We start from the raw sequence: 22,604 nt of genomic DNA on the forward strand, positions 1-22,604 counted from the left end.
ACCTTCTTTTTTTTAAAGCTAGGAGCCTCCCTCTCTCGACTGGAAAACATGGCAGCGCAGACCCAATTTTATGGCAACTTTCCATCTTCAAAACAGCCTTATCTCGTTGTCGTTCCTTCACGAAAGTTGCTCGCCATCACCTCCTCTATGATCTTCCCAAAATACCCAACCTAAACAGCTGACGTTCATGGCCAATTTTGGTTCGAACAGTCCAGCAGTCGTGTCACTATAGCACCACAATATCCAAGGCGCTGTCTTTTATTTGTTTTAGTAATTTCATCATGGTATTGTATTTTTTTTGCCCCTAACTTTTTAATAGGTGCATTTTGCTCAGAAAATGTTGTGTAGTTTACGTTTTATGTACATTTGTTTAGGAAGCATTTGGATTTTAGTATGAATATGTTAAGTATATGGAACTTGTACAATTCTATCAACAATTGATATGTCTTTTAATAGTTTTAGTACTTTCATCATGCTTTTGCCTTTTGGTTCCTAACTTATTAATAGGTGCATTTTTCACCAAACTCTGAAGTGCGGTTTCATTTTTGTTTTTGCTATAGTTTCTACTTTCATTTCTAGTTTATATTTTTGTTTGTAGTTTCAGTTTTTGTTTGCAGTTTTTATTTTTGTTTACATAATTGATATATGTATTGTTTTGTTATAGAGTAGTAGCTAATGGTTTTTTTTTTTTTTTGGTCTTTGTTTTTGCAATTTGTAACATCCTGACCCAAATTTAAGTATTCATTTAATTTAATTAATGTAATAAATTATGAAATTACAATTTTGACCCTAGGGATAGGGTCATTTTGGTAACTTTTTAATCTAGAAGGATTTTGAGGAAATGAATGGCACCATGGTGTCGATCGCGTTGAGATGAGTCCGTAGACATGTAGTGGGCTCAAATTGGAGTGGGAACGAAGAAGTTATGATCAATGAAAGTATAACGGTATAACCGTAAATATTTCGAAGTCCAGTTTTTAAAATCAGATTTTTTTTTCTTCTTTCTTTCTCTCTCTCTCTCTGGAAGCCCCCCCTCGCAACAACATCTTCTGCCAACCATTTCTTTGGCTGGCCGCTGCTTCATCCTGTAACATCCCGACCCAAAAAATTAATTATTCGTTAATTAAATAAATTTATTAAATTGTGAAATTACAATTTTGCCCCCGTGGATAGGGGTAATTTGGTCACTTTGTAATTTTGAAGGATTTTGGGGAAGTGATTGGTACTATTATGTAGATAGTGCCGAGATGAGTCCATAGACACGTAGTGGGCTCAAATCAGAGTTGTAACAAAGAAGTTATGATCAAAAGAAACGTAGTGGCAAAATCGTAAATAATTCAAAGTTGGTTTTTAAATATATGAAATTCTCTCTTCTCACTCTCTCCCTCTCGTGCAAACAGAACGGTTTTCTCACTAACGCTGCCACCTCCGGCCACCAAACTCAACAAGGTTGGTACCAAAAGAACCAGCACAACGTCGCCTTCCCATCCCAACCCTTCGCCGCCCAGCCGTATCTTGCTGGAAATTAGGGGTTATACTGGTTCGACATGTTCAGACCGTTGGATCGACTCCAATTTAATATATGTTGATCTAAGCATCCCTAAGATCGTGTAAGAATTCGCATATCGTGAATCGGAGCCCCAAATGTTCCGATTCAATAACTCAAAGTTTGCATTAAACAATAACCGTCCGAACGTGCGATTGCGAGCGATCCGACTGTTCGATTCGAGCCAAAGTTGCGGGACATACTTATTAAACCTTGTTGAACCCATAGGAACTTCCAGATCGAAAATCGGAGGTTGTTGTTTAAAACCAAGTGACTGAGCCATGCCCACTTCTAAAGAAGAAAAGTAGTTACAAATGATTTCAGATTATTTATTTAGTTATTTCAATTTCAAATAAAGGGATGTAATCGCACAAGCATCAATACAAGTTCAGTTTTTCGTTCACAAGAAATGTGCAGTTATCTATAAGCGTCCTAAGGGAGAAGCATGCCAACTAGGCTATCGTCCATAAAAAGCTTCCTAAGGGAGACACAGGGCGACCACCATGAAGCGTTCTAAGGGAGACGCAGGCCAACTAGGTCGTCGTCAATAAGAAGCGTCCTAAGGGAGATGTAGAGCGACCACCATGAAGGGTCATAAAAGAGATGTAGGGCGACCACCATGAAGCGTTATAAAGGAGACGCAGGGCGACCACCGTGAAGTGTCCTAAGGCAAATGCGGGCCAACCAAGTCGGGGCACAAACATATAAAATCATTCAAGTCTGTTAGGGTATTAAATTGCTAACAGTAGCACGCTCACATAAAAGAAAGTTAATAAACCATTAATGCTTAAAAGATTAATGGAGAATTTTACTTAGCCTTCAACATGCTCAAATTCAAAAAGGGTAAACAGTGTGTGTGTGTGTGTGTGAGAGAGAGAGAGAGAGAATCAGTTCAAGTGGATACTACATGTTGAATTTGCACCATGGCTTGCTGATTCTCTAATGCCTGAAATTGTGCAGGCTGAACATGAATCTTTAACTGCTCTGACTTCGAAGGGTTAAGATCGCTTTGGTGGCCATGTCAATGTCTGAAATGGTGGCTGCGCTGCTTTGCGTACTTCTTAAGAAAGATTTAGATCTGGAGAACAACGAAGATGATGTGGTTTTAACTGATTTTTGGTCCATAGTTCACACAATCTTAGCAAGTCATATATACTAACACCATTAAGATTTGTAATGGCCGTTTGGTAATCATTTCATTTTTTATTTTCATTTTTCTTCTTGCTAGAGATACGGAGAAATTATACAGGAGAAAATTATGAGGAAAAGCACGGGTGCATGCAAGTTTCTCTCGTCTAGAGGCTTATTTCAGAGTGCTAACAGAATACACATATTGTGCCTCTTTTCACATCACCTCAAAAACCCAAGGGTTATTTTATTGGAAGCCATGGGCCCTAAATTTTTGCGGTGTGTTATATCCTAAAGAAATAGGTTGGACAGAAGGAAGCCAGGTACAGTGCTACATGTCTAGTACCCTGCAAATGTCTATGTTAACCAAATGGGCAAGGAAATACTCTTCTATAAAAAAAGATCTCCCTTTGATATCATTCAATACAACCACATGCCAATGAAGATATCATTTAAATTTAGAGACAGGAGAGGGAGAGTGGGAAGAAACACAGAGAGAGAGAGAGAGAGAGAGAGAGAGAGAGAGAAGGGACCTAAACAGGAAACATACTTCCTTCCAAATTATTGTTTGTAAGCTACTTGATCGTTATGTAGCGATTTGTCCCGTGTCTGGCCCAGTATTCCTTCAGATCCAATGGTATTGACAGATCATGACCATCTGCTGCTAGCCGACTGAGCAATCTTGTAAAAACACTTCCACTCATCTTGCGCCCACCCATCCGGGCATGGCGCTTATTTGGCATCTGCGGTAGTGGATACATGGACATATGGGTGGTGCAACAAGATGACTGCCACCCACCATTCCCCCATTTGTAGCACTGGCGTGGTACTCCAGTGCATGAGCAAACTGGCACTGGCATTGTAGACTCATCAAAAGAGACAAGATTCAATCCCAAATCATGAGTATCCCACTCTGATTTATACTTTATCCCGTCAGATGAAGCCTGCCTATTCAAATCTTCGCCTACTTTCTTTCGTGATGGCTTTGATGCCCTGGATGCCTTGTTCTCCTTTGCTCGCTTTGTCTGACGTGACTTGACAGCTTCAGCAGATATAACTGAAATAGGGAAGGCATCAGTTATATGCATATCTTTTGTGCTGTAATGAGCCTCAGCCAGTGTAACTGAATGGTTTGAAGGGTGGTGCAGGCGCTTGGCTCCACGTTGAACTCCACCACCCAATGGGAAGTTCACAGCATTGTCCCGCATATGAAGGGCTGCAAAGGCATTGTCTCGTTCCATCATGGCAGTATCACGCTGAGCAAGTGCCTCATCTCGTTGACGGAGAGCCTCATCTCTTGCAGCTAAGGCTTCATTCTTTTCAGTAAGTGCTGCATTCCGTTCTCGAATAGCAGCATCCCTCTCAGCAATAATGGACATGATCTTCTTGTTCATGACCAAGGCATTTGGTTCCTTCGCTTGCTGCTGGGTCGCCATATTCCACTGCACATGTCAAATCTACCCCATTCAAATGGATCCATAATTGCATAATATAACAAAGAATAAACACCACATGGTAGTACATGCTTTCTTCTTACCGGAGAGGCCGCCCCTCTGTAATAGTCCATCTTGTGTCTCCCATTTTCATGTTGCCGACCATCATCCATTTTTGAATTATTAGCAGCAAGTGCTGAAATCAATTTTAAGCCACTATACATTTGTTAACATCAGGAATCAATGCTAAGCTACTATACAACTGTGAATTGTGAACGTATCACAGAGAAGCAAAGAATCGTAATCGCAGTTACAAACCCAAAACACATTAGTCTTGTCAAGAAGCACATAGAAAGGAATCTACATATAATCATCTTGCCAATTCACTAAACATTACGTTAGAAACAAAATCCAGTTATAAAGGAAGAACCATATTTACTGAAATATTATCATATACCTATCAAATCATGTAGCAAGAAATATCTCAAATTCCACCAGAAAAAATGAAATATCTCAAATAGTGTAAAGAGTTGGCTCAATGATATTGGCATTTCTTTTGTAGCTTACTTCATTATGAAGACAACAAAATGAAAAGGATCCAACCCCCATTAGATGCTTACTGCTAATAGCATCACCACCTGAGTCCCTTATGTATGTCTTTCTCTCTAATTTTTATTTGGTAATGGTCCCATCCCATATCACTTGAGCTAGCCAAAAGAGCACCTGCCCATTGTTACTGAGGATTCTTAGATTTTAATCATCAAATCCAAAGTCTTGAAACCTGAAACTAATGCATAGTTTAGGTGGAAAATGAGCCAGTTGGACTTAAAGTGCTGTTAGTGAACTTAAAGGACCTTTATTGAATACAAATACAGTTAGCAAAATTGTGTTAAGCCAAGCAGCATGGATGATAACGATGACAACAATCCTCATTGAGAATGAGTTCTTGTAGTTGCTGCATTCATACCTTAGCAAGTGTAATATATACATGTTAAGCAATCACTTTGACCCAAAAATAAAGTAAAATTCATGTTAAGCAAACAAAAAAAGATACTATTTTAAGTTCGGAACACAAGAAGAAAATTAAAATACTTCAAAACTTACTCTGTCCTCCTCTCCTGCTATCTGCTGACTGCACACCACGAATACATCCCCATGCTTAATACAGCTAAAGTAACAGGTACACAATAAGTCATCCAAACATGGCAAAATTTGTTGCGGTTACCATATATTAGATCTGCTATCTGAAATGCTCAAAGAGAAAAAGGAAGTAAATGAATTAGTAGAAGGAGGCATACACATGCAAGAACATGTAAATACCTTTTGTTTTGAAAGAACAGCATGCAAGCATGCTTAAATCAAAATACTAGTACACAAAACTTCCAGTCAGAGTGATAAAGAAGTGATTTAATCATGACTTCAAAGTACTACATCATTACACGTAAAGGGCACCAAACACTAAAAAGAACCCCATCCGGTGGGGGTGACACCAATAAAAGAAATTGTTATATTTTTTTGGTGAAACTATAGTAGCACTAAATGCTTGGTGAAGGAAAACTAAGATACTTTCAAAGAAAAAAAACTGAAAAAATAATTCCACTATTTCAAACTTTCAAAGAAAAAGAAATAAACTGATATCCTTATCTCTGTTTTAATCATCCTCCCATCTTGCACTTACTCTCCTACACAGCAGCGTCCACTTCTTGAAAGACTCAAAATCATCACTCTAAAACCAACAACTAATTTTACTAATTAGCTTGAATTTACTTCCCCATAATCTAACCAAAGAAAAACAGACATTTTAAATACTACTTAGACACACCAAACTGAGCTAAGCGAATCCAAAACTAGCCAGTAACTTATAGTCTCAAAAGGGAACAAGAAGTCAAGTCACTCATCAGTATGGTTTATGTTCACTCAAAAGAAAACCAGTTACAATTCTAAGCAGTATGTTGCAGTTCTCAACTTCCATAAACAATCATTCATGAGCTCAAAACATTCACGATTTCGAAGAGAAAAAAAAGAAGAAAAGGTTTTAAAACCTAAATCCACAGTAGGATTCATGTTTTCCATTTCCACAACAGCTACCAGAGATTTTTTTTCCTTTTTCAAATTGATTAAATAAATACAAATCTTAAATTCAAGTACTAATCTGTCTGTTGCATACACCATATAGCATGTAGCTTAGCAAACCAACAAACAAACACACACTCCCTCGCATACTAACTCAACGTGCTAATATCCAAGAGCTAAAAGGACAGAAGAAAAAGTTATCCAAACAAGCAAGAGCTAAACATAAGCAATTACAGAATGCACAGCTCAATCTCAGTCAAATAGGAGGCTAATTCTGAGAAAAATCTACCTTTTTTTTTCTGGAGAATTTTTATTTTTGGTATCAAACTGTAAATGAATGACAAATCAATGACTTCGAATATGAAGCGCTGGAGTTTCAGTGAAATTAGGTTTTCGAGCAGGAAATTCTGAATGAGGATCTCCAAGATTGAAGCTTGAAAGCTCAAAAGCATGAAAAGTGAACGAAAATCACTAACATAAATTGAAGAATCCGCATCGGCTCCGATAGATCGCGTGCTTTGAAGTTGGAAGTTCGAAGAGTTTCCGTTTCTTGGTTTTTTATTTTCTGACTAAACAAACAGTCGCATAGAGAGAGAGAGAGAGAGAGAGAGAGAGAGGGCGTGGTACGTGTGTTTGGGTTGTGCTTCAATCATTTTCGGGCTCTACTGCACGACGTCGTTACGATACCCAGCTCAAAACGACAGCGTCCCCATTTTACCCGCCTCCCATCAATTTAAGAGAAAATTAACAAAAATGGTGACCCTAATTAATCTTTAATAAGATTTCTATAATTATAAATTTTATAATATTTTTATTTACAAAAATACATTTTTTGTAAACTTTTTATTTACAAAATACATGATTTTTGTAAACTTTTTATTGATAATTATACGGTGTACATGAGATTTGAACTCATGACATTCTCCAAGAAAGGGAACTTTGACGTCACAAGACCAAATAAATCAAGTTTTCTTAAATCAAAACTCCTTTTCAATACCAGTTTCTTTTATAGTATATGTTCAAATTCATGGAGATTTCAGTGCAACAACATTAGGGTTGAAAATGACAAAGCTCGAATAGTATGTTCTAGAGTTCTGAAAAGTGAGTTGCTTTACTAGTATAGTAGTATCTTGACAATCTAGGTTTGATGATGAACTTCCAATAGCATACAATATAATTATAAATTATGATAAATCTCAGTTTACCGATACCTCACTATACAATATGAAATTATAAATTATTTATGAGCATTATTGATTTGAATTTATTTTAGAAACCTAATAAAAATGTGCATGTGTTATATTGCAAAAATTATAAAAATGCAGACTTGGAGAAATATGAATTATAGTGTCGGGCTAAGGGATACAATACAAGGGTACGTCTCCAGTTTATCGACTTAGGCAACAATGCCCGGAAGGCCCTTTTTCGTACCGAGGACACATGTCGCGTCCAGAATCCCACATCAAAATATTAAAACAGCCCAAGTGAGTTGTAGCTGTGCAATTTGACACATTTATAAGTTCATTGTTGTAAATTGTAATCATGATGTTAAGAAGTAGGTGGATCCCATGGCGAGAATAAAAAATCAAAATGCTACACAAACAGAAGTTGTATCTCTATCCTCAGTTTTGACAAATCTACAGTTGTTATCCAACAATACAACATCCGAGATCAGTACATAATTTTGTTATATTCACCCAATCTGAGACAGATAAGGTCAGAAAATGTGGAACATAAGTTAAAAAGTAACACATGGTTTTCACAATCCAATCAACCCCTCAATGAGTACTTTTTCCCTGTAAAAGGCTGGAACTTTGGGTCTTCTTTCTTTTCGGCCTGCTCCTCTTTTTTAGTCTCCTTTGCAGCTTCCTGCAGAGTAAATTATAAAATAAAATAAGAAAGGTGCAAATGATTTACAGTCAGCTTCGGACTGGGTTAGGGTTTGTCATATAATTCCAAAGAAAGTTGATGGAAGTCGAAGCAAGAAAAGCAAGAGTACCTTTTGTTTTTCCTTTGGAGCACGGTTGGCATTTCCTCCAAAAACAAGCTTTCCCTGAGCTTGACGACTGGTAGCTTGTGAACTAGATCCCGTAGAAGGCTGTGCACTACCGTTGGTGACCATAGGTTTCTTGTCTTTTGAACCTGAGGAAGAAGCTGGTGCCGGCTCATACTTCAAAGGCCTCCCATCCAAGCGTCTCCCAGCTCCAGTAAAAGGGTTGAATTTCGGCTCCATCTCAGCAGGATCCTCTTCAACTGCAAGACAATCAGTAACTCATATAATTCCTAAATTAACTTGGACAATGGAATAGTCAGATTAGGTGGAAATACATGGAGTGATCAAAATTAAAAGCAGCGCAATGCAAGCTATGTAATTTCTGTTACTTGAAGAAAACCTTTTAAGAGTTCCCATTGTATGCCACCATTTCATATTTTCAATTTCAGACCTTCAAGCAGAAAATTTTGTAAACATTTCACAGAATCTCACAATTTACCGGAATTTATATTGCACCGAGTTTCTTTTTGGTGAATATATTCTACCAGGTAGATGAAGGTAAGAAAACTGGTTTTTATGGGGATTCTGTCAAAGACTCCACCGAAAAAGCTCTTATCACCAATTTTTGTCACCAGTTGTAGCAAACAATGTAGATAATTCTTAAATAATTCACAGAGATAGGCAGGGCCACAGTGGCAAGTGAAGTTGGTAAAACTCACGCAGTTACCAAGTAAGATTCTTCCTCAACAAACTCCCTAATAAGATATTTCAATCAATACCTGTGTAGCCTCTAGAAGCAAGTACATCAAAGATATCGTACAATGCCTATGTCTAACTGCATTAGAACAATGTTTTTAGCATGACGCTCACATATAAGCTGACTCAATCTCAGGAAAGAGCATGGACAGGAAGTAATTTTTTGGGAATGAAAAGGCCACACTATAAAAAACAGCATATGCCAGAGATACTTGCGGCAATGAGGAAATATATACGTACCTTGAGCAGCTGCCTTGTTTAGAGGACCAGATGCAACAGGCTTTTCCGGTTCCTTATAGTCAAGAGGAGGTGCAAAGTCCACCTCACAGTCTGTCTCAATAATACTTATTGCATGAGAAGGCTTTGCTTCTATAATATCTATATAATACTTCTTGTTGTTATATGCTACCATAATACTATCCCCCGTGGTTAAGCAAGAAAAATTCCTCAGTGTTGTCTCCAAGCTGCATGAAAAACAACATAATCAACTACTTCTTTTACATCAGATAGTTTACAGAAAACTTAGCAAACAACCTGTAGAAATTATTTGTTTTTAAAAAAATAATAAAAAAAGATAGTTTCCTGGAATGAACATGGAACAGGTACTCAGCATAAAATAGACACACCACTCACACAAGATACTTGCAAAGAAAGGCAATATCTCAACAATAACATGGCAACAAATCAAATATGCATAATTAACTTGTTTGTTGTCCTCTAAGTAACAGCTCATATCAATTCATTCCTCTGCTATAACACTGATTATATTTCCTCCAACAATAATCCTCCTCAAGAAGCAAACTTTTCCTCCTACCTCACACAAATCAAAGAACCCATAATCTAAAATAAGGATGAAATAGAAAAACCAAAACATTCCAAAGTTCCATGCATGCCTAGGGTCTCCAGAAATAACTGAATTAACACAAGTGTATCACTGCAGAGACATGTTGAAAATAACACAACCAAGTTTAATATAAGAAAACAAAGTGAAGTTCACCTTCAAGAATCCCCTTTTCCAATATACATACATAAATGAATAAGCAATAGTATAATAAACATTAACTTACATCGCTTTTGGATTTGAGATATCTAGAAAGTCCTTTGTATGGGGTTGCAATTTAACATATGTTCCCTTTGGAAGAGTCACATTTTTCAATCGCACAATATCACCTTCTTGCAAAAGCATATTCTCCATCATCTAAGTATAGCCAATTCAAAATAGAAACAACTCAAATTAAAGATCAGATGACATTTTGGCTACCAAAAACAACCGCACAGAAACTTGTTCAAGTTAAGCCAGGCATAAATTCAAACACACTGAATTCTTACCCAATAAGGCATATAGATCATGCCTTCTTCTGCAATGAACTCCAGCACCCCACAATGAGAGACCCGCTCAGCAGAATCATTTTGAAGCTCAAACAACATTGGATAATCAATGTGTAAAGATGCTGCATCATGTTCAATATAAGCACTCTAGATCAGAGGCGACATATTACAAAATAAATTAATTTGAAGTAAAAATCACCAAAACAAATGACTAAAGTAAAACAACTAACCAAGGCGGTCAAGGGCTGAGGGAGGCATTATAACTGAAAAAAACAGAAAATAAACAAATCAGGAATACACAACAAAAGGAAGAGCTAACTAATGAAACTGACAAGACATTGGAGACTTACTTTTATCACCACTTTCAATTTGTGGCTGCAAAACAGATAATATAAATTGATATCAGATATAGGAACAACAGGGAAAGTGTACAGGATTTGGCAGCCTTAAAACACTCCCCAGGGGGATATTGATCATTTATTCTTTTCTCTTAAAAGAAAAATATCTCCAAAACTGAAAAAATGTCTGAATGGGGAGGGGGGAGGTGATCCAGTAGACAACAGAAACCTAATAATCAAGTGTACATTCATCATGCAACAGTAATATAATTGGCGCAGAAAGCCTTGCACAGAGTTATATAGAACTGATAAAAGAGCTGTACGACAGTTTAGTTACAATTCTTAAAGAAAAACAAAAAATAAGACAGCATTCCAACCTTCTCAATAAAAGATGCAGGATAACATCGATATGTCTGCTCGAATGAAGTCCCGTGATACCCATAACCATCAAAATACTGCAACATTACAGAATAATTTTTATCAAATGAAGAAAAATGAATGAGAAAAATCTTTTCAAGTAACAAACGCCAACCAATATACAGTAATGGTATCTGTTAACATCTTTATTTCATAAACTGAAATTTTAAAAAAAAATTGTGCCAATAATATATAGTTTGGTCTGCAATAACACATGCCCATCATCAATCTAAACGAAAAAGAGTCCATAACCAGTAACTTCTCCGAAAACATGAAAATGCAAAGTAGATACTAAGCTATGAGTTAACCTCAAAACCACTCAAGCAATTACTATCTGAACACTGACCCAAGGCCAAGGACTTCACATAAACACATAAAACATTGTTTTAACTAAAGAAGGAACAAATATAAACAGTAATATACTCTTCAACCCAGAAAGTCATCACCTACCCATTGGTATCATCAAGTGACTAAACAATGAAAAGTAAAACCTTTTTTTCTTATTTTTGGATAAATACTTATATATACTGAGCTGAATTCATACCATATTCACTGCGTATGGATTTGCACACTGGCTATCAACCTCCAAAAGCTCCCTATCAAAAAGAAAAGAAAAGCACAAGCTCAAATACTTACACAAAACCCAACAATTAATCCGTACATAAATTTATCTACCCTAACCAGAAACTAATGCCCGCATCATAGTAACAAATATTGAAAGGTTCCAACTTTTTCAACTTCTATCAAATTTTCCTTAGTTTTTCTCGTTGTACTCGGAGCGAAAACTTCAGGCTAGAGTAATCAAATAAACAATTACATTCATATCAGTAAGAAAGATATAATCAATATATTGTATTACATTTCTAAATACAGATAATTGATCAATGTCTTACTAGTGCAGCAACCCAAAAAAGGGGAGAACTTCAAATACCCTTTACTCAAAACTGAACCCAAAAGCAACGCAGTTTTGACCTTTCTTCAAAATAAAAACATGTGGTCAAAAGAGAAAGCTCCAAAATTTGATGGGTTTTTGCTGGGCATGCAAAATTTGATGGATCTAGTATTGAAATAGATTATGAATTGGAAAACTAAACGCGAAACAAAACGGTAATTAAGTGGAAAATCGAAGGTGAGAATTGCGATACCGTCTGAGGAGAGAGAAGAGAAGAAGATGATCAAGTCACTGTGTGTTTGGTTGTCTTTTGATCTCTCCGGGAAGATGTGTTATTGTGTAGAATACTAGAATTAGACAACCGATTGCCCAAGAAAAGGCTAAGATGCGCCTCTGTGCGTTTGGTGCACGCTATGTTTCACTGTCGGCCTACAATCCAAGTCCACATCCAAATCCAAACCCGAATCTAAGTCCGATTCTAATATGGATATTATTGGGCCTAAAATCAAGGGCAATGGCTAATTTTTATTTTTTTTTGGGCTCAATGGTTCATGCTCATCATCTTGGTCGTACTTAGCCCAAAATTAATAATCTACACCAAAGAGTAGCCCTAATTTTACGAAGACTTTTTATTTTTCTTAAAGACTTCTCCAATTGAGAAGAACGATAATATACTAAACTCATACACATTACACAGACGTTGGGACTTGAACCACTACATTAGTGAGTCCTTTACAATTTGTATTTTAGACAACGACATTAAAATACATTGCAAGGTGCGCCTCGAGGCAAAGCATCAACGAATCGCCTCAAGCTTACAGTTGTTTAGCTAAGGTAAGGTCATGGAAAACGTATGCCTTGACAACGAGATGTTGTAAGGCAGTGCAAGGCGCGTACTATTTTATAGAGATGACACGAGGCATTCTTTGAAAGATATATGAAACTCGAAAAGGAGTGAGGATATCTGAACCATTAAGGCACTTTACTAGAAATTAAAAGTGGAGCAAAATGTCATTAATTCGGAACCTTAGTTTCCATGTGAACTCTTGTACTTTATCCTAGCAGTTAAAAGACAATTCAAGTCGGTAAAGTTATGCCAAAAAATTTAGGATATCATGACACAATTTCACTACACTAATCCCTCATCCTATCCAAGATGTAAGGCTATCAAGGCCCCAATCTGATTTCTTCCAAGAAAGTGTGCTCAGAAACATGAGATTCCATAGACAACAGATTCATACACCTTTGCAGGAGTAAAGTAATGCTAGAATCTTAGGGCTGAGGCCAGAGGAATGAAGAATCCCACTATCCCCAACTCCCTTAGATGAGGACATTTAGATAAGATGATTTATAATCATGCAAGAGTTGACAAAGAAATTCTGAATAAAGGAAAGCAATTCATGTCCACAACAATAAAAGGGTTAATATGCTGTCACAAGTAGATTGGTTCAAGGCCATATTAGGATTTGTAGTAACGCAAGGCATCATGAGAATCGGGTTCAGTCCAGCTTAAAAATATATATATATGAATCCTCAGAGCTGAATATTCTCATTCAATCTTAAAGATATAAGATCATCTTCAACGCTTGGTCCCAAACGCAAGAGGATGAAGCTTTATGTTCAATTTCAGCGAGACGGACCAGCAGCACACTACTAGCAACACTGATATTGTCTCCAACTTAATCACCTACAAAGTCCAGTAAATGTGGAGTTTTATCACAAAAGGCATCGGTGCTATTAGGAGTAGAACCACTTACTAATTTATTTTGTTAAGTTTTCAATTGGTAAACAATGAATAAAGTTGGGGCCTCAAATTTTGAGACCGTAAAGTCGAAGGAGAAAACTGTTTGAGACGTTGTATATAGATAAATAGTTGTATTAAATTTGAGTTTGGAACCTTTTGGAGTGGAGATAATCTTGTAATGTTATTGTTTAGATTCCTTTCCACTGAAAACAAAAATAGGTTGGTGGGAAATAGATTCAAGATTATAGAGGCAACCGACAGACAAGTGATCTGTAGAAGATGGCGTTAATTTAGGTGCTCCATTGTGAACCGGAGGGAACAAAAATATCATGAAAGATCTTCACTTTGTTCCAAAAAGGCTGCATTATGCATATTCCATGACCAAATTATAGTCCACCTGCAAAGTGCAAGCCACCATCAACAGAACATCAAATCTCAGCTACAAAATCTGAAGAGCATCATGAGTTGATAGAACCCAAATGCAGAAAAAGGAAAGATGGAAAAAAATGCAGAAAAAGAAAACGATAATGGAAAATATTCAATTCATTTCTACAAGCATCTCAAATTCTTCATCCAATAACTTCCAGAAAAGTAGACATGAAATAGGGTTTAGTAATAATAAGCATGGTTAATTCTCTGCGTTTTTTGTTCCCTGAAATGAGACACACTCATTTGTGTTACTCAAATTGAAGACAGCTAGAATTCTTTTCTAGTTACTCTTCATTGTTCTGTTCTTTTTCTTCTTTCTTTCCTATCACTACAACCCAATAACTCACTCACCTGCACATTGGTCTCCCAATTTACTCCATTTCAAATTTCCATATAAAATTGTATTGTTTGTACCGGTGCATTGTTTTATCGACGACACGATTTTAATTTTTTAATTCAATGGCTAAAACATGCAACGTACCAGTGCATTAGATGTACCATATGATTCAATTAAATGTGCTATTGGTCAGTGGTCATCATCGACTGAGCTAGTTTAGTTTAGACTGGTTTACAATAGCTTAAAACCACAACCAAATCTGAACTATTATGGTCTGGTTCAATTTTGGACTATTTTGACCACTTATTTTGTGGTCAAAATCGAACTAAACCGACAACTACACTTCGGATCAACTAACCACCACTGTTTGCTCCTCGGCTCCAAGTTCGCCGCTCCCGTTGTTCTTGCTCGGTGGTGTGTGGTGGTCCGTGGCTGTGTTTAAAGTGCAAACTGCACTTGGCTCTTGAATTATGGGAGCGCTTCCGCACGGGTGGCCTGCTCACCCCCATCTTCCGTTGGCTTCTTTGATACCCCCGGGTATCGGTTACTCCTCCTTGGTTGTGGTGGATCTGCTCTGGTGGTGTCGCTGGCATGCTGTGTGGTGCGGCTGCTCCTGTGTTTTAGATCTAGGGTTTCTTTGTTTAATGTTTTATGGGCTTTGTTGTTTATTTGGTTTTTGTAACTGTGGGCCTGCTTTATTTGTTGGTGTTGGGCTGCATTTGAATTGAGCTTCCCTCATTTTGTAATGTTTCCCACTTTTAATGAATAGAGTTCCCTTGACCAAAAAAAAAAACTGATTCGATCAGTTTGACCAGATTGTTGCCCGCCCTTATAGTTGATTGCTTCCAAGAAGACAAGCACCATATATAATTTGTATACCGAAGTTGCATAATACTAATTAACCCACAAGCACTCGTGCAAAAAATAATTCATCTCACTCTAACTGTGAGTTTAATACTTCGGGTACTCTCCAAAGGAGAGCAAAAGGAAAAAGAAACTCTTTTTTTGGTCAAGGTAATTCATTCCATAAAGATGAAAAGGATTACACAGTCAGAAAATGTAAAAATAAAAACTAGCCCAACACTGATAGGTACAAGGCCTCATCCCAATATAAATAAAAAGAAGCCACATAAAGGAAAACCCTAAAACAAACATCTAGCCCAATACAAACACAAAGGAAGAACCCTAAATCTGAGAAGCTACAACCGCCACTTCCCCCCTACCGCACTGCAGTCGCAAATCCACAACCACCAGAGATGGGTAACCAGTAACCAGACAGACCATTGCTTAGAATGGAGAATGGTGGTGGACAAACCACGCACTTTTTAAGCATCCTCATCCATGGAGCCGAGGAGCAGTAGTTGATGGTTGAGATCTCGGGTTGGGACACAGTTGTCGGAGGGAATGTGTAGAGGACACCATAACAGAGAAGGGATAAGGGATGTAGAGGTGAGAAGTGTAGATTGAAGAACAACGTTTATGGGTGGGGGAGAAAGAGGAGAGTGGAAGTGCATAATTTAGGGAAATTTAAGGTGAGGGTGAAGATAAAAAAGTAGAGAAAGTCAATCATAGAGAAAGGGGAAGAGGAGAACTTGAGGGATATGTAATGGATAGATGGGGACGTTTGGAAACACAAGGAGTCAGAGATGAGGGAGATCAGAGGGATGGGAAGGAGTGAGAGAGGAGATTCAGAGAGAAAATGAGTACAAACAAACAAACAGAAAAGTAACATAAACTCTCATAGAGGAGAGGAAGAACTGTCACAAGAGAGAGAGAGAGAGAGAGAGAGAGAGAGAGAGAGAGAGAGGAGAATGAGGAAGTGGGAAGGAGGAGAGGAGAGGGGAGGAGGAACTAAGGCCTCCTCCCCCAATGCGGCGTTGCAAGTGTTTTCAAAGGAGGGGATAGGGTTAGAGAGTAAAGCGCAATGCTGAAGTAGTCATTACAACTTCAGTTTTGCTAATAAAAAACTTAGACTATGGAATTCCAGCCGTGGCAGCTCCCTTTGGGGGTCGGCGATGTCCCTCTTCTCCCCTCCCACATCCCTTTGCCCCCCTTCCTCCTCTTGTCCTTCTACTCGTCCCTCTACTCCTACTTTGCTATGGCATTTTGACAGATATGATGTCCTAGATACTCTATTTTTTGGTTTGGTAGTCGTCGATGGGTTGCAGTTGTGTGTGCCCTGTGTTGGTTTGTGGCTATTATGAAATGCAAGGAACATAGTACTTTTCGGTTTTGAACTAATGCCCGCAGAGAGAAGTCTTATATGTGCAAAGAACTATGATGCTGAATTTGAACAGTCTCATTTGCTTCATCATAAGAGGCCTTCTTGGTCAGTTCGTGAATGGCGTTGGTGATGATACCCGCTATAGGATGGTTATTTTAAATTTGTTATTGTTGGTGTGATAGATTTGTTTGTGTGAGTTTGACTCTTTTGTTAATTGAAACTAAGGGTGCTACTCTTTCCTCCCCGAGGTTTTGTCCCATGAGGTTATCTCCGAGAAGGTTCTATCGAGGCTACCGTTAACATGTTGATTCTCAGTCTCTACTGTTTCATAATTTTTTAATGGAATATCTTTTCGTATAAAAAAAGAAGAAGTTGCAGAATACAAATCTTATTAACAGAAATAAAGCTAGCTAGCAATAATTAACCTCAAAGTAGCATCTCATCTCTGTGTGTGCTTAAGCAGAGACACCAAGAAAACTTGACTCAGTGCCTAGTGATCCTAAAGCTCGACGACATTTGAATAAGATAGGTGGAACACTCATGAATGAGCTTGACCAGGAAATTCTAACAATGCACGTCTACAACAGTAGGTTTTTTGTCATGCATGTCTACAACAGTTAAAAGAGCAAAATATTCTCTGACTAAAAAGTAACCAAAGCATGAGAAAGCATGATTTGAGAGAGAGCCTTTGCGATTTTGTTAATTTGTTGAGAAACAAGAGTCTTATTCAAAGAAATCAGATTAATATTTCAAAACATCCATCTCTTCTTACCAATGTGAGAGCTACAAAATCCCCAAAATTGGCGGAAAATCGCAGCGAGCAAAACACGGTATGTGTCGACATTAAAATTCATTTAAAGGAGCTCATAATAGAGGGAACCGACCAGACAAAGCAATCTAATCTGTCCTACATCAATGGTGCTCTCACTATGTGCTCAATTGTGACTTAGAGGGTACAGAAATATCATGAAGGATCTTCACTTTGTTCCAAAAAGGCTGCATTATTATGAATCTCCCATTTGGGTAGGGCAAAAAAGAAGGGGAAAAAAAGATAGAAGATCAATCCCACTCCTGGGTAGGTCATTGTTCTACAAGCATCTCCCGAGCCCTAACCCGTTATTTTCAGGAAAGCAAATCCGAATTTCGAATTTGATATCTCCGGCCAGACTTGACATACCAGGATTGGCTGGAGATAGCAAAATAGTATTATCCATGTTCCACACCAAAGTTTTTCTCCATACATTTTACAGTTGCAGTTTTTCCAAGTTTTCAACCATAACAACCTGCTGCATCTATGGTTTGTGTGCCTCACAAGACTCACCACAACCACCAGTGTTTGGAAATAACATCACAGCCAATCTTGACCACAAATGTCTTGAGGCTCCACAAGGCTAAGCAAACCAGACACAAGCCCACAAAATTGTGGTCATGGTCAACCGAAAGGCAAGTCCTTCATCTCATCCAATCATGCAGAAGAATCATGCAGAAGCAGTTTATTCTACATCATTTTTGTATACTTAAAGCAAAAAATATTCACCCAAAAGACAGAATATAAACACAACAACCAGAAGACCCCACAACCCATGATCTCAGAATCTCCTTATCCGACCCTTTTCAAAAGACATTGACCCCATTCTATTAATTTACTTTTTTTCATCAAACGCTTAACACAACCCAAACCAACCGCCCACAAGGGCCCTACCAAAGGATCTCGAATCATAAAGCAATGAAGAACATCATCAATTTCAATGGCAAGCAACTTTCTTTGTAACATGCAATGGAGAACAAAAGCCAAAAAGAAAATTAAGTTAAAAGCCAGGCCAAGCCAATATCTGAAGAAGAAAAAAGTAAAATTATTTGAAGTCTACTAAGAAACATAGGAAGAGGAGGGAATAGGGCCCCGAATTTACAAAAGGGTGGATTCGGCTCCCATCCCACTCTTTTCCACAAATTGCAAAGGAACATACATGACATCCATTGCTCTTCATGAAATTTAAACTCGAAGAAAACAAAAAAAAATGAACAGAGAAAATTAAAATTAAAACTGACGACCCCAGCAAGCAGACACACCAACAACACTAGAAGGGATGTTCGAGACTGAATTGATAGCAGTAAAGCTCTGTCAAGCACAGCAGTAAGACCACTGATCTTCCTCACCACCACCACCACCAGCAGAATCTGCAACAACATCATAATCATCCTCACTGCAATAGTACAAGCCATGGTTGTTCATTGCAGTCAAGCAACACGATGAAGTTGCCACCAGATACGGCATGTTGTGGAAGGAGCGGGCAAGGCTGGTGGCGACTGCGGCACTAGCCATGCCGCCATCGTCGCCCTGCCCGTACTCCTCCGCACGGTGCTTGAGTGTCTCGAACATGAGCTCGGGCTCATGCTGCATCACTCGGAGGACATCCGAACACGACGGCCCTGGCACAGCCCGCGTTACCGCAAAGCTGTGGGGTCCGTCACTCTGGGAGACCCGAACAACGCTCGGGCCTCCAAAGAGGTTGTGGACGCCTCCGAGTGCCTCCTGATAAGCCCCGCCCAAGAACATCCCCAGATAGTACTTCTGCCCACCGCCATTAGCCCCACCATTACCTTCCAATTCATGCAGCGGCAGGCTCGACTCGCCACCGATGAACTTGTCAATCTTCCCATCACTGTCGCAGGTCAAGTCCGACAATATCCCCCTCACCGCCGGCCGCTGATCGAGGCGGTGAATCGGGACTATTGGGAACGTCTGCCCAATGCCCCAGAAGTCTGGAATTGAAGTAAAAACTGAGAGATTCACGTGGTATGTACGGACAGGGTCAGATGCCCCGATTGCTTTCGAAACCATATCACAGAGCCCATCAACAGTGGCTAATTGCTCAATGCCCAGAGACCCTTCTTTGAACTGATCAATACAGCGTTGTTTCAACTGATCAGCATATGTCAAGCAAGCCTCATACTCACCTCTGATTGCCGCAGCTGAGAGGTTTCGGTAATCGGCACGAGCTTCCTCTGTGAGCCCCTCGATGAAATACTGAAGCGCAAAAGCAGACATGGGAGGAACATCATCACAGGCGCTGGAAGAAATGGCCTCAAATATCATAACCGACTGATGAGACACGAGGGCTCGGCCACTTTCGCTGCAAATCACCGGGTGCTTCACCGACTTCCGGTCACAAACGTTCCGGACTGCTCGGACAACAGCGGCAGCATACTCTTCGAGGCTATAGCTGACTGAAATCTCCGAGTCACTGGATTTGGATCCATCGTAATCGATACCCAGACCGCCTCCAATGTCTATGAACTTCATGTTGGCACCGAGACGGACCAATTCACAGTAGATCTGAGCAGCTTCGGATACGCCATCGGCGAGCAGAGCAGTCGAAGGGATCTGAGACCCAATATGGAAATGCAACAACTGAAAGCAATCAAGCAGACCCAATTGATCAAGTTTCTTAACAACCCGTAAAATCTGAGTGGTGGTGAGCCCAAACTTCCCTTTCTCGCCCGAAGTCGACCCGAAATGACCTGAATGCTTGGTTTTGAGCTTGGCTCGGGCCCCAATCACGGGTCGAACACCTAGTTTCTTGCTCAAATCGATAACCACATCGAGCTCTTCCTCTTGCTCAAGAACAATCACTGTGTTTAAGGCGAGCTTGCGAGCAAACAGCGCCAGAGAGATGTACTCGAAGTCTTTGAATCCATTGCAGATGAGAAGGGCTTCTGGGTTACCTTTGCACAAGCAGCTCATGGCCAAGAGAAGCTCCGGCTTCGACCCAGCTTCCAATCCGAACCGGAACGGCGAGCCGAACCGGACAATGTCCTCCACGACGAACCGGTCCTGGTTGCATTTCACCGGGAACACGCCCTGGTAGTGGGACCCGTAGTCGTGGGACTGGATCGCGAGATCGAACGCCCCGTGGAGCGACTCGAGCCTATTTTTGAGCACATCGGGCAGGCGAACAATGAGCGGGAGCTGCAACCCGAGCCCGCAATCTGGTTTCGGATCCGAAACCTTCTTCACGATCTTCAGCAGATCGATCTCCTGGTGGGGCAGGGTCGCCGACCCGTGCGGACGGACCGCGACGTTGCCGGAGGAATTGACGGTGAAGTAGGGCGCACCCCAGGCGTCGATTCGGTAGAGGTCGGATGACAGGGAGGGAGACCAATGGGAACTGTCGGTGGCGACGGCGGTGGTCGCCGGAGGTACGCCGGAGAATGGCGGCGCGGGAAGAGAGCTATCCCCGGCAAAGGCGTGGCCGGGAGGAGCCACAGCAGCGTCCACGCAACAAGCCAGGGCCGGCATCTCTTCTTCCGCGACGAAGATCAATCAAAAAATGAAATCAACAAAGAAATCAAAAATTAGAGAAATTGGGGGTTAGGGTTTGATTTTTGTGAGTTTGTAATGGCTGGGGGCTTTAGAACCCGCCGAGGCCGGAGCCCCGGCTACCCCCTCAAACGAAGCAGTAAAGGCTCTATTGAAACGGGTCAGTCCCCCTGTAACCCGCTCAGCAAGCTCCGTTATCCCCACACCGAACCTCAGGAGAGAGAGAGAAAGAGAGAGCGAGAGGGTTTCACGATTGAGATTTCAACAGGTCTCGGGTTTTAAGCTCGGAAATCCGACCCGACCATGCAGTGCATGTGACAGGATAAGGATGAGGAAGTAAGGTAGCTGGTTACGGGTTTTCACCTGAAAAATGAAAAAAAAAAAAACCAACGGAAACGAAAGCTAAATTTGGGAAAAAAAATTTCTTCTCCGGGAAAGGCCGAGAAAATTGCTAGGAAAGAAAACGGAGTTTCTAGTTGGGGAAGTTTTTTTTTTTCTTTTCTTTGTTTAAGAATCCGGAAAGGAAGATGGAAGTGGCGAGAATTGCATGAGAGCCTGGGCGCCTTTATATAGGGAGGCAATCAAGGGATTAGGGTTGGGCCGGTGGGTCCCGCGTTTTTGATTTGGGCCTCGGCGAATAAAATATCTTTATTTTTAATTTTTTCCTTGTAAGCTCAATTTCTCGTGATATTATGTGGGACTGTCGTGGCCACTCAGCGTCGAGTTGCCGCGTGGCCCCTGTAGCAGGAATGGGGCCCACTTTTTGGCCGCAGCGGCTCCCGAGACTTCTCGTGGTCCAAGTTGTTCTGTGGCGAGAAAATGGGGGTAGGTTTTAAGATATCGCGAGTGCGGTATTTTGTTGTAGGAAAGCGCGGGGAAGTTTCTTTCTCCTAGCGAGATCTGGGGTTTCTTTTTCCTTGAACGGCTAGGATGGAGTGTTTAGTCGCCGCTCGTATTTCTATTTAGATTATCTCGGTTTACAGGTGTAATTTGTGAAACCTGATTGCATTTTGGTGCCTATTTTTTCGCGGGAGCATTTTTGCTCACCACTTTAGGATACGTGTCAAGCATTGAGGATGGTGGTGAGAGTACATCTATGGTTAAAGTGGTGAGCAAAAATGCACCCATTTTTTCAGTTACTTTATTTTTCCCACCAATCATGTAAATTAAAAAAAAAACACAATTTTATCTTTCCACCCACCATTATTCCAAAAGAGTGCTACTATTTCAACCCTCTTTCCTATTTCAAGTAAATTCTCTTTATTAATCATTAGTAGAGATATGGAGAGGGATTAAGTTGTGTTTGATGGACTGGATAAATGTTTTACACTAATATTTTGATTTTCTGGATCTTTTAATTTTTTATTCTATGCCTTGTAACTTCTGAAAAAAATTATGTATAAATGTTTTAAAGAGAAAAGTGTAAATTTGAAGGGTAATTTTCTATTGTGTTTCATTTGTGTGTAAAAAGAGAAAGGTGAAAGGAATAGAAACAACACCTTGCAGACCCAAAAAAAAAGAACGAAAATAATTGAACTGCTGAACATGGAATATAATCAAACGGTAGAATATGTGGGTTACATGAGTTGAGTTTTTTCCCCAAGTCCTAAAAGTCATTTTACAAATATTTGTCTCGAAAATTTT

At 39.7% G+C, this 22,604-nt stretch overlaps 3 protein-coding genes across 8 annotated transcripts; all 3 read right to left on the reverse strand.

The window, feature by feature from the left end:
- Positions 1-3,047: 3,047 nt before the first annotated feature.
- Positions 3,048-6,807, reverse strand: BPC4 (basic pentacysteine 4). 4 transcript variants are annotated; one of them, XM_021950629.2, is made up of 4 exons: positions 6,657-6,807; positions 5,212-5,351; positions 4,212-4,303; positions 3,048-4,116 (listed from the first exon to the last, which is right to left on the reverse strand). In XM_021950629.2, the coding sequence occupies exons 3-4, from the start codon at positions 4,278-4,280 to the stop codon at positions 3,250-3,252; spliced, it is 936 nt and encodes a 311-aa protein (XP_021806321.2). In that variant the 5' UTR covers positions 4,281-4,303; positions 5,212-5,351; positions 6,657-6,807; the 3' UTR covers positions 3,048-3,249. The 4 variants fall into 4 exon arrangements, with proteins under 4 accessions (XP_021806321.2, XP_088102175.1, XP_021806323.2 ...); XM_088246049.1 differs by having other exon boundaries at positions 3,048-4,131; positions 6,470-6,797; XM_021950631.2 differs by having other exon boundaries at positions 4,212-4,323; positions 6,470-6,796.
- Positions 6,808-7,753: 946 nt separating this feature from the next.
- UFD1 (ubiquitin fusion degradation 1) lies at positions 7,754-12,340 on the reverse strand. Of its 3 annotated transcripts, none has more exons than XM_021950625.2 (10): positions 12,159-12,340; positions 11,558-11,609; positions 10,974-11,051; positions 10,609-10,633; positions 10,489-10,521; positions 10,259-10,380; positions 9,997-10,127; positions 9,170-9,393; positions 8,180-8,433; positions 7,754-8,049 (listed from the first exon to the last, which is right to left on the reverse strand). In XM_021950625.2, exons 2-10 carry the CDS (start codon positions 11,558-11,560, stop codon positions 7,951-7,953), a joined length of 969 nt encoding a protein of 322 aa, XP_021806317.1. In that variant the 5' UTR covers positions 11,561-11,609; positions 12,159-12,340; the 3' UTR covers positions 7,754-7,950. The 3 variants fall into 3 exon arrangements, with proteins under 3 accessions (XP_021806317.1, XP_021806319.1, XP_021806318.1); XM_021950627.2 differs by lacking the exon at positions 12,159-12,340 and adding an exon at positions 11,945-12,129; XM_021950626.2 differs by lacking the exon at positions 12,159-12,340 and adding an exon at positions 11,907-12,129.
- A 6,132-nt stretch (positions 12,341-18,472) lies between these two features.
- Positions 18,473-21,514, reverse strand: ADC2 (arginine decarboxylase 2). Its single transcript, XM_021950639.2, has one exon. It carries the CDS (start codon positions 20,937-20,939, stop codon positions 18,762-18,764), a length of 2,178 nt encoding a protein of 725 aa, XP_021806331.1. The 5' UTR covers positions 20,940-21,514; the 3' UTR covers positions 18,473-18,761.
- Positions 21,515-22,604: the final 1,090 nt, after the last annotated feature.

Source organism: Prunus avium, chromosome 8, assembly GCF_965620075.1.
Source record: "Prunus avium chromosome 8, drPruAviu1.hap1.1, whole genome shotgun sequence".
Classification (NCBI taxonomy): Eukaryota; Viridiplantae; Streptophyta; class Magnoliopsida; order Rosales; family Rosaceae; genus Prunus; species Prunus avium.

Bases quoted from the DNA above. Each gene is read 5' to 3' on its own strand.
- UFD1 (XM_021950625.2), bottom strand. The intron at 9,394-9,996 runs GTAAGTTAATGT...TTTTTCATGCAG, and splicing joins ATCTCAAATCCAAAAGCGAT to CTTGGAGACAACACTGAGGA. The intron at 8,050-8,179 runs GTACTCTTGCTT...TTTACTCTGCAG, and splicing joins CTCCAAAGGAAAAACAAAAG to GAAGCTGCAAAGGAGACTAA.
- ADC2 (XM_021950639.2), bottom strand. From the start codon at position 20,939: ATGCCGGCCCTGGCTTGTTGCGTGGACGCTGCTGTGGCTCCTCCCGGC.
- BPC4 (XM_021950629.2), bottom strand. From the start codon at position 4,280: ATGGATGATGGTCGGCAACATGAAAATGGGAGACACAAGATGGACTAT. The intron at 4,117-4,211 runs GTAAGAAGAAAG...TGACATGTGCAG, and splicing joins ACAGAGGGGCGGCCTCTCCG to TGGAATATGGCGACCCAGCA.